At 39.8% G+C, this 12,288-nt stretch overlaps 1 protein-coding gene across 12 annotated transcripts in view; it reads right to left on the reverse strand.

Annotated features, from left to right (window-relative positions):
- TTLL5 (tubulin tyrosine ligase like 5) overlaps positions 1-12,288 on the reverse strand; it is a 308,459-nt gene that overhangs the window by 149,543 nt on the left and 146,628 nt on the right. For all 12 annotated transcript variants that reach the window (XM_040226042.1, XM_040226046.1, XM_040226045.1 and 9 more), the window contains one exon: positions 7,872-8,026. In XM_040226042.1, the coding sequence (XP_040081976.1) occupies positions 7,872-8,026 (155 nt within the window). The remainder of the gene's footprint in view (positions 1-7,871; positions 8,027-12,288) is intronic.

Consider the following 12,288-nt stretch of genomic DNA (forward strand, 5'->3'; position numbering starts at 1 on the left):
AGAGTCCCATAGAGGATAAACCCAAGAAGAAACGTGCCAAGACACATATTTATCAAACTAACACAAATTAAACAAAAAGAAAAAATATTAAAAGCAGCAAGGGAAAGACAACAAGTAATATATAAGAGAAATCCCATAAGTTGATCTTATGGGATCTTTCAGTAGAAAAGATTTATCAGTTGATCAAGAACAGGATCTTTCAGTAGAAACTCTGTAGGCCAGAAAGGAATGACAATATATATTTAAAGTAATGAAACTGAAAAATCTACAACTAAGATGACTTAGCATGGATCTCATTCAAAATTGATGGAGGAATCATAAGATTTATAGACAAGCAAAAATTAAGAGAATTTAGCACCACCAAAGAAGCTTTACAACAAATGTTAATAAAAATTCTATAGGCAGGAAACACAAGAGAAGGAAAAGGCTTACAAAAACAAACCCAAAACAATTAAGAAAATACCAATAGGAACATATATATCAGTAGTTACTTTTAATATAAATGAATCAAACACTCAAACCAAAAGACATGGAGTAGCTGAATGGATACAAAAACAAGATCCATATACATGCTGTCTACAAGAGACCCACCTCAGACCTAGGACTCATACAGACTGAAAATGAAAGGACAGAAAAAGATATTCCATGCAAATGGAAATTTTAAAAAGCCAGAGTAGCAATTCTCATATCAGACAAAACAGATTTCAAAATAAAGAATATTACAAGAGATAAGGAAGGACGTTACATAATGATCAAAGGATTAAGGAAACATAACAATTGTAAATATTTATGCACCCAACAAAGGAGCACCTCAATACATAAGGCAAACACTAATAGACATAAAAGGGGAAATCGACAGTAACACAATAATAGTAGGGGACTTTAACACTCCACTTATACAAATAGACAAATCATCCAGACAGAAAATTAATAAGGAAACACAAGCCTTAAATGATACATTAGACCAAATGTACCTAACTGACGTCTTCAGGACATTCCACCCAAGTGCACAAGGAGCAAACATTCTCCAGAATAGATCATATATTGTGTCACAAATCAAGCCTCGGTAAATTTAAGAAAACTGAAATTGTATCAAGCATCTTTTCTGACCACAACACCATGAAACTAGACATAAATTACAGGGAAAAAAAAAAAAACTGTGAAAAATGCAAATACACGAAGGTTAAACAATACACTTCTAAATAACCAATAGGTTATTAGAGAAATCAAAAAAGACCTAGAAACACATGATAATGGAGACACGATGACCGAAAACCTATGGGATGCAACAAAAGCAGTTCTAAAAGGGAAGTTTATAGCAATACAATCTTACCTCAAGAAACAAGAAAGACATCTAACAGACAACCTAACCTCACACCTAAAGCAATTGGAAAAAGACGAACCACCCCCCCCTCAAAAAAACCAAACCAAAAAAACAAACCCCATAGTTACTAGAAGGAAAGAAATCATAAACATCAGAGCAGAAATAAATGAAAAAAAAAGAAGGAAACAACAGCAAAGATCAATAAAACTAAAAGCTGGTTCTTTGAGAAGATGAACAAAACAGGCAAAACATTAGCCAGACTCATTAAGAAAAAAAGGGAGGAGAATCAAATCAACAAAATTAGAAGTGATAAAAGAAGAAGTGACAACAGGCAATGTAGAAATACAAAGAATCAGAAGAGACTTCTACAAGCAGCAGGCTGGATGAAGAAAGAGCTGGGATCAAGATCACCAGGAGAAATACCAGTAACCTCAGATATGCAGATGACACCACCCTTATGACAGAAAGTGAAGAACTAAAGAGCATCTTGATGAAATTGAAAGAGGAGAGCAAAAAAGCTGGCTTAAAACTCAACGTTCAGGAAACTAAGATCTTGGCATCCAGTACCATCAGTTCAGTTCAGTCAGTTCAGTCACTCAGTCATGTCCGACTCTTCGCGACCCCATGAATCGCAGTACGCCAGGCCTCCCTGTCCATCACCAACTCCTGGACTTCACTCAAACTAATGTCCATCGAGTCGGTGATGCTATCCAGCCATCTCATTCTCTGTCACCCCTTCTCCTCCTGTCCTCAATCCCTCCCAGCATCAGAGTCTTTTCCAATGAGTCAACTCTTTGCATGAGGTGGCCAGAGTATTGGAGTTTCAGCTTTAGCATCATTCCTTCCAAAGAACACCCAGGGCTGATCTTCTTTAGAATGGACTGGCTGGATCTCCTTGCAGTCCAAGGGACTCTCAAGAGTCTTCTCCAACACCACAGTTCAAAAGCATCAATTCTTCAGTGCTCAGCTTTCTTCACAGTCCAATTCTCACATCCATACATGACAACTGGAAAAACCATAGCCTTGACTAGACGGACCTTTGTGGGCAAAGTAATGTCTCTGCTTTTGAATATGCTATCTAGGTTGGTCATAACTTTCCTTCCAAGGAGTAAGCATCTTTTAATTTCATGGCTGCAATCACCATCTGCAGTGATTTTGGAACCCCAAAAAATAAAGTCTGACACTGTTTCCACTGTTTCCCCATCTATTTGCCATGAAGTGATGGGACCAGATGCCATGATCTTAGTTTTCTGACTGTGAAGCTTTAAGCCAACTTTTTCACTCTCCTCTTTTACTTTCATCTCCTCTTCACTTTCTGCCATAAGGGTGGTGTCATCTGCATATCTAAGGTTATTGATATTTCTCCTGGCAATCTTGATTCCAGCTTGTGCTTCTTCCAGCCCAGCATTTCTCATGATGTACTCTGCATATAAGTTTAAATAAGCAGAAGTAGATGTTTTTCTGGAAATCTCTTGCTTTTTCCATGATCCAGTGGATGTTGGCAATTTGATCTCTGGTTCCTCTGCCTTTTCTAAAACCAGCTTGAACATCTGGAAGTTCACAGTTCACATATTGCTAAAGCCTGGCTTGGAGAATTTTGAGCATGACTTTACTAGCGTGTGAGATGAGTGCAATTGTGCGGTAGTTTGAGCATTCTTTGCCATTGCCTCTCTTTGGGATTGGGATGAAAACTGACCTTTGCCAGTCCTGTGGCCACTGCTGAGTTTTCCAAATTTGCTGGCATATTGAGTGCAGCACTTTCAGAGCATCATCTTTCAGGATTTGAAAGAGCTCAAATGTAATTTCATCACCTCCACTAGCTTTGTTTGTAGTGATGCTTTTTAAGGCCCACTTGACTTCACATTGCAGGATGTCTGGCTCTAGGTGAGTGATCACACCATCATGATTATCTGGGTCATGAAGATCTTTTTTGTACAGTTCTTCTGTGTATTCTTGCCACCTCTTCTTAATATCTTCTGCTTCAGTTAGGTCCCTACCATTTCTGTCCTTTATCGAGCCCATCTTTGCATGAAATGTTCCCTTGCTTTATTGATGATGCCAAAGCCTTTGACTGTGTAGATCACAATAAACTGTGGAAAATTCTGAAAGAGATAGGAATACCAGACCACCTGACCTGCCAGTCCTATCACTTCATGGCAAATAGATGGGGAAACAGTGTCAGACTTTATTTTGGGGGGCTCCAAAATCACTGCAGATGGTGACTGCAGCCATGAAATTAAAAGACACTTTCCCCTTGGAAGAAAAGCTATGACCAACCTATGACCAACCTAGCATATTAAAAAGCAGAGACATTACTTTGCCAACAAAGGTCCGTCTAGTCAAAGCTATCGTTTTTCCAGTAGATGTGAGAGTTGGACTATAAAGAAAGCTGAGCACCAAAGAATTGATGCTTTTGAACTATGGTGTTGGAGAAGACTGTTGAGAGTCCCTTAGACTGCAAGGAGATCAAACCAGTTAATCCTAAAGGAAATCAGTCCTGAATATTCATTGGAAAGACTGATGCTGAAGCTGAAACTCCAATACTTTGGCCACCTGATGTGAAGAACTGACTCATTTGAAAAGACCCTGATGTTGAGAAAGACTGAAGATGGGAGGAGAAGGGCATGACAGAGGAAGAGGATAAGATGTTTGGATGGCAATCACCAACGCTATGGACACGAGTTTGAGTAAGCTCTGGGAGTTGGTGATGGACAGGGGAGCCTGGCATGCTGCAGTCCATGGGGTCGCAAAGAGTTGGACACGACTGAGCAACTGAACTGAACTGATATGCCAATAAAACAGACAACCTACAAGAAATGGACAAATTCTTGGAAAAGTTCAACCTTCCAAGGCTGAACCAGGAAAAAATGAGATTATGAACAGATCAATGAGAAGCACTGAAATCAAAACTGTGATCAAAAATCTTCCAGAAAACAAAAGTCCAGGGCCAGATGGCTTCACAGGTGAATTCTATCAAATGACTGCATGCTCAGTTGCTTTAGTTGTGTCTGACTTTTTGCGACCCTATGGACTGTAGCCCACCAGGCTCCTCCAGGCAAGAATACTGGAGTGGGTTGCCATTCCCTTCTCCAGGGGATCTCCCCAACCTAGGCATCAAACCGGCATCTCTTATGTTTCCTGCATGGGCACGCAGGTTCTTTACCACAAGCGCCACCTGGGAAGCCAATCAAATGTTTAGAGAACAGCTAATGTCTAACCTTCTCAAACTCTTCCAAAAAACTGCACAGTGAGGCCACCATCACCCTGATACCAAAATCCGACAAGGGGACATCACAAAAAAAGAAAATTATAGGCAGGTATCACTGATGAACATAGATGCAAAAGTCCTACAAAATTCAAGCAAAGAGAATCCAACAACACATTAAAAGGAACATACACCATGATCAAGTGGGGTTTATCCCAAAGATGCAAAGATTCTTCAATATAGACAAATCTATCAATGTGATCATCATATTAACCAACTGAAAGATAAAAATCATATGATAATCTCAACAGATGCAGAAAAAGCTCTGGACAAAAACAACACTCTTTTATGATAAAAACTCTTCAGAAAACTGGCGTAGAAGGAATCTACCTCAACATAATAAAGGCCATATATGACAAATCCACAGCAAGCATTATCCTCAATGGTAAAAAACTGCAAGCACAGCCTCCAAGATCAGGAACAAGACAAGGGTGCCCACTCTTACTACTATTATTCAACAGTTTTGGAAGTCCTAGCCATGGCAATCACTGAAGAAAAAGAAATAAAATGAATCCAGATTGGAAAAAAATAAGTAAATCACTCATTGCCTGCAGATAATGTGATACTATACATAGAAAGATAGTAAAGATCCTATCAGAATATTACTAGAGCTAATCAATGAATTTAGTAAAGTCACATGATACAAAATCAACACACAGAAATCCTTTGTATTCCTATACACTAACAACAAAAAATCAGAAAGAGAAATTAAGGACTCAATCCCATTCACCACTGCAACCAAAAGAATAAAATACCCAGGAACAAACCTACCTAAAGAGATGAAGGACTTGTATACAGAAAACTATAAGACACTCATGAAAGAAATCAAAGATGACACAAACAGATGAAGATATATAGCATGTTCTTGGATTCAAAGAATCAAAATTATGAAAATGACTCTACTACCCAAGCAATCTACAGATTCAATGCAATCCCTATCAAATTGCCAATAGCATTTTTCACAGAACTAGAACAAAATATTTCACAGTTTCTAAGCTCTTCCCTGGTGGCTAAGAGGTTAAAGTGTCTGCCTCTAACACAGGAGACCTGGGTTCGATCCCTGGGTCGGGAAGATCCCCTGGAGAAGGAAATGGCAACCCACTCCAGTATTCTTGCCTGGAGAATCCCATGGACGGAGGAGCCTGGTGGGCTACAGTCCATGGGGTCGCAAAGAGTGGGACACGACTGAGCGACTTAACTAACTAACTAAGAACCCGAATAGCCAAAGCAATCTTAAGAAAAATGGAACTAGCGAAATCAACCTTCCTGACTTCAGACTATACTACAAAGTTACAGTCATCAAGGCAGTATGGTACTGGCACAAAAACAGATATACAGATCAATGGAACATGATAGAAAGCCTAGAGATAAACCCACGCACCTATGGGCACCCTATCTTTGACAAAGGAAGCAAGAATATGCAATGGAAAGAGGACAGTCTCTTCAGTAAGTGGAGCTGGGAAAACTGGACAGTTACGTATAAAAGAATGAAAATAGAACATTTCCCACCACTACACACAAAAATAAACTCAAAATGGATTAAAGACCTAAATGTAAGGCCAGAAACTGTAAAACTTAGATGAACACATAGGCAGAACACTCTTTTACATACACTGCAGCAAGATCCTCTATGACCCACCTCTAAGAGTAATGGAAATAAAAACAAACGGGACCTAGTTGAACTCAAAAGCTTTTGCAAAGGAAACCAAAAACAAGGTGAAAAGACAACCTTCAGAATGGGAGAAAATAACTGCAAATGAAGCAACTGACAAAGGATTAGTCTCCAAAATATGTAAGTAGCTCATGCAGCTCAGTATCAGAAAAACAACCCAATCAAAAAAATGGACAGAAGACCTAAATAGATATTTCTCCAAAGAAGACACACAGATGGCCAATACACACATGAAAAAATGTTCAACATTGCTCATTATTAGAGAAATGCAAATTGAAACTACAAGAAGGTATCACCTCACACTTCTCAGAATGGCCATCATCATCAAAAAATCTACACACAAAAAATGCTGGAGAGGATGTGGAGAAAAGGGAACCTTCGTGCACAGTTGGTGGGAATGAAAATTGATACAGCCACTATGGAGGACAGTACAGAGACTTCTTAAAAAACGGGGAATAAAACTGCTGTATGACCCAGCAATCCCACTACTGGGCATATACCGAGTGTGCGTGCTCAGTCACATCCACCCCTTCGTGACCCCATGGACTGTATCCCACCAGGCTCCTCTATCCATGGAAATTCCAGGCAAGAATACAGGAGTGGGCTTCCACTTTCTGCTCCAGGGATCTTCTCAACCCAGGGATCAAACCCATGTTTCCTGTGTCTCCTGCACTGGCGGGTAGATTGTTTACCACTGGCACCACCTAGAAAGCCCATATACCCTGCGAAACCCATAACTCAAAAAGACACATATGCCCCCCAAAGTTCTTTGCACCACTATTTACAATAGCTAGGACATGGACATAACCAAGATCTCCATTGACAGATAAATGGATAAAGAAGTTGTGGTACATATACGAGTGGAGTATCACTCAACCATAAAAAGGAATGAATCTGAGTCAGTTCTAGTGAGGTGGACAAACCTAGAGCCTCTTATACATAGTGAAGCAAGTCAGAGAAAAACAACTATCATATACTAATGCATATATGAAATTAAAAAAAAATGGTACAGATGAACATATTTGCAGCTCAGGAATAAACATGCAGACATAGACAACAGACTTGCAGACACAGCAGGGGGAAGGGAGGATGGCGTGAATTGAGAGTAACACTGAAACATACATTACCATATGTAACACACACAGCTAGTGAGAAGTTGCTGTATAACACAGGGAACTCAACCCAGCACTCTGTGACAACCTAGAGGGGTAGGAGGTGGGAGGGAGATTCAAGAGGGAAGGGACATATGTATACTTATGGCTGATTCATGTGTGTGGTTGTATAGGCACAAACCAACATAACATTGTAAAGCAATTACCCTCCAATTAAAAAAACACACACAAAAAAAAAACCACAGTAAAAAGTTTTGCTCTTTCAGCCTGGAAGTAAACTTGCTAAACTGTATCAGAAATTTCCTTTTCATTTGATTTGGCCAAAAACTGTCTTACAAGTAAAAGGAGGCCCTGCACTGAAGCATCAGAGGGTTAGGACACATGGAGAGAGGCGTCCGTCTTCCGGGTATCTGTTCAGGCAACTCAAAGTGGGAATGACTTGTGTAGGACAGGCTGCTTCTGTGTGACCCACATGCCGGCTCCATGCCCCTTACATACCTGCTTCCAGGAGGGGTGCAGTGGCTCTCAGGAGCTTGGGGGTCTGACTGTATCGACCATGCTGGGCCACTGGGACTGATTACAGGCCGAAGTGTGGGGGGCGTTGAAGCACTGCTTCTGTTTATGATGCTGCTCGCCAAATTCAGGTTTGTTACCTAGAAATGAAGTGAGGGAAATAAACCGACTTTACAGAGCTTTAGAAAAGCATCATTAAAAACATATTAGGGAAATCGAGTAGAGTCCAGGCGATGCTGACTCATCTGGGCTGACACAGTGGTTGTGACAGCAGCACGCATTAAAGTGTGACCTCGGTGCACATCCAAGCGCAGAGGTGAGGGTCCCGAGTGTCAATATAAGTTAACAAGTATTTATTCCACTCCTACTACATGCAATGCACCATACTATGTTAGGTGCAGTAAAATACAAAGATTAATAACAAAGAGGGTAAGTATTTACTCTGTTTCATGCAAAGTTCTAAGAATGAGGCAGACTGCTTAGCCTTTCTGACCCTTGTGTCCTCATATGAAAGTTCTAAATGCCCCAAAAATTTTGGTTATAAATAATAATTAGATAAAGTCACTGATTTAGAAAAAAAGTTGCCCAGGCAATAGAAAAATGGGCACTGCCGTCAGTAAATGATTTACAAAAACTGAATATAAGTAGCCAATTAAACAATCAAAACTACTCAGTTCTATTGTCAAAGAAACGTAAATTACAAGATAATACTTTTATGTGTTACACTGACATATACTAATAAAAAATATAGTACCTAACAATGCCAAAGGGTGATATTAGATGTGTAGTGTAAGTACACATCTTTCATTGGTAGACTCTTTCTACAAGTAAATTTGCCAACATATTATTAAAAGTATCAAAATTTTTGTACACTTTGACACTACAGTCTAACTTATAGGAACTATGCAAAAAAACAACTGCAGATCATTAATGAGGTGAGTATTATAATAGCAGTTACTATTTAGCAGAACTTAAAATGTGCCAAGCTCTGAGTAAACAAGTATATTACGTACATTTCATTCACAATTCTATTTGCAAGTACTATTATAATCCCCACTTTACAAAGAAGGAAACAGGAATAAACGGCAGAACTACAATCTGACCATAGTCTGAAACTCCAAATTCCCTGTTCTTACTCACTACACTATACTGTGAACAGAAACTGAAAGCAAGCATCCTTTTTAATATTGAAAAAGGAAAGATTTAAATGGCTAACATATTTAAATAAATTATGTTAAATAAACTTTGCTCTAAATATATAAGGGAATGTTATGTATCCACCAGAATTTTTTGCATAATACTTAATGATTTAGGAACATGCCGATGTCTTGAATTAAAAAAAAAGAAATCACAATATGAAACTGTAGAGAGCAGATCCAAATTTCCTTAAACGCCCACATATGCGGATACACATTCCTAAAAGGGATATATTACTTTTATAATCTGGAAGAAAAAAAATGTACATTATTATGAAAAATACAGGTGTGAGCTGATAAGCTTAAAACTTGGATTAGAGAGTGGAATCAGAAAAGGAGGCTTCGAGAAGCATTTCAAATAAGATGCACAGAGGATGCTGAAAAGGGGTGGGGGGACTCAAGGCTGAAGGCAGGGTGCTGAGTGGGAGATACAGGGGAAGAGTGATGTGGGGAGATTTAAATTCCAAGAAAAGTGTTCCAGGAAGCTAACAATTTTGACACAAATAGGAATTTTTTTTTAATCTGAAAGAAACTAAGTCATTTTTAGCAGTCTAGTGCTTCATTCCTAGTTACAGAATTCAGTAAGTGACAACTGCCCAGGACTGTGTCTTCACACCAAAGACTCAAATATTTCTGACCCCTCTCTGCCGCTACCAGGGGAGAAGACAGACCACGTTGACGAAAGGGGGAAGACAGCACAGCAGGTGGCGGCAGTGCTCTCTGGCCCCTCTGAAGGGCCTGACCCTCTTCCTGCACCCTACCTAGAAGCAACAAAGGTGCTCAGACAGTCGGACTCCCCCCAGGACTCAGCTCACCCTTGCCCCAACACTAACCCCCTTGGCCCTAAAGACTAGGCTTCTCAAACTAGACCCCTGGCCCTAAAGATTAGGCTTTTCAAATTAGACATGAGCTTACAGCTTTTAAAGACGTTACCAAGTAGAAAGGTCTTTCTGATAACTTACAGCTTCTCCAATTACTGTCTTAGTCGGTTGTGCCAAAAACCTAATAAAAAAGGCTTATTAATAATTTATAGTGGGACAGCAATAAAATAAACAAAATGTACATACTTTACCATGTTAGTATAAACTTTCTGGCTTGGACATGAGTGAATGGGAAGGAGAAGAGATATTAGACTTGGTATATTTTCTCTCTTTTGGCCAGACCGCCTTTAACTGAAACATTGTCCTCATCATGGGGTTCCCTGGTGGCTTAGCCGGTAAAGAATCTGCAACGCAGGAGACTGCCTGGATCAGGAAGATCCATGGAGAAGAAAATGGCAACCCCTTCCAGTATTCTTGCCTGGGAAATTCCATGGATAGAGGAGCCTGGGGGGCTACAGACCATGGGGTCGAAAGAGTCAGACACAACTTAGGGACTGAACCATCATTTTCATCATAATCACTAACATTTACTGAATGCTTACCAAGTGCCATGGGCTTAGCTCAGTAGTCCTCAGCCTTATGGGCACCAGGGACCGGTTTCGTGGAAGATAATTTTTCCTTCGACTAGGGGAGGGGTGGATGGGTTTTGGGGGTGATTCAAACGCATTACATTTATTGTACACTTTATTTTGTGGCAATCTCAGCATATTCGGCCTTGACTTCAGGGTTGGGATTCATGCCTATGAGAATCCGATGCTGCTGATCTGAAAGAAGGCTGAGCTCAGGCAGTAAGGCAAGCCATGGGAAGTGGCTGTACACACAGATGAAACTTCACCTTCTGCTTACCTCCTGCTGGGCAGCCCTGGGCCTAACGGGTCTGCGGCCCAGGAGTTGGGGACCCGCAGCTTAGATGCCCTTGCATCATCTTGATGTGCACAATTTCACTTAACCCTGAGCCAGCCTTTCAAGAAACTTCTATCGTTATGCTCATTTTACAGAAGAGGCAACTGAAGTCTTAAGAGGTAAATAATTAGATACAGGTAACACATCGACTAGATGGCAGGGCCAAGAGGAAAACAGAGAAAGTCCTCTTCCAAATGCATGTGGTATACTTTATCCTAATCCTATGGCTTAACATCTGAGTCCTTGCAGGAGAGTGCCAGGTACTTATAAGTGAGGTTTTTATCTCCCTCCATTAATCACAGAGGTAGATACTGTGATACTCTTTTCTCTCTCTCTTTTTTTTTGGTCACTCCACGTGGTTTTCTGGGATTTTAGTTCCTATACCAGGCATTGAACTCAGCCCCTTGGTAGTGGGAGAGGGTTGTCCTAACCACTGAACTGTTAGGAAATTCCCTGAGTACTCCCTTCTCAGATATGGAGAAACTAAGGGTCAGAGAAGTTATGGTAAGTCATTGGTTCAAGGTCACATAACAGTTGCAGAACTGGTACTCTTATTTTAAAAGCCATTTTCCATTTTTGAAACAAATAGGGAAATAGTCTTAGTTGTCCTTAATTACTAGAAGGTTTTGAAAATATAACTGGATACAGACCTCAAATTCTGAAAATAGTGATTATATAGGAATTGATTATACCTAACTATTCCAGCTTTTTCTCCTTTTCCTTAAATTTTATTTCCCACTTGTCACCCTTCACCACAGCATATTAGAGAAACAGACTAACAAAAAACTCCAAACAAAACCATCCTCAATCAGTTTTGTTTCTTGGCAGATACAGTAAGACATGGTACGAACACAAAACTAATTTTGGACTTGTAGTGAATTTTATTTTTTCATGTAATATCCACTCTGCATTTCATGGATAAATCAAGAATTGGTAGCCATTATTATTTCCTTCTACATAAAAGCAAAGCATCCTTAATTTACTTTGAGAAAGATAGCAAAAAAAGACCACTGCTTAAATGTGAGAGTATGTAAGGAATAAGAAAAGTTTTGAAGGTTCTCATCTTTCTATGCAAAGGATTCCCACTAAATAAAAACCAAAAAAGGAGTCTGTCTCTATTAAATAACAACAACTTGTCCCTCTAAATATTCAACTCTTACTTCTGTGATTTTTGTCTAGAAGACACTCAGTATCCAAGGCCATAATTACCTCCATACCACCCAGCTCTGTCTTCCCAGGACATACATTGCTAATGAGTAATAAAATAATTTGGGGCTCACTTAGCTATGGCCTCAGAGTCTTCTTTACACAGTCCTCCAGGCAGCTGTCTCCAATTAATCAGAACTGACAGGGGAGACAACTATTTTCAATCCTTGTTCTAGAACAGTGCTATCCCATAGAACATATTGTGATGAAAATGTT

Source organism: Oryx dammah, unplaced genomic scaffold (assembly GCF_014754425.2).
Source record: "Oryx dammah isolate SB20612 unplaced genomic scaffold, SCBI_Odam_1.1 HiC_scaffold_26, whole genome shotgun sequence".
NCBI classification, from domain to species: domain Eukaryota; kingdom Metazoa; phylum Chordata; class Mammalia; order Artiodactyla; family Bovidae; genus Oryx; species Oryx dammah.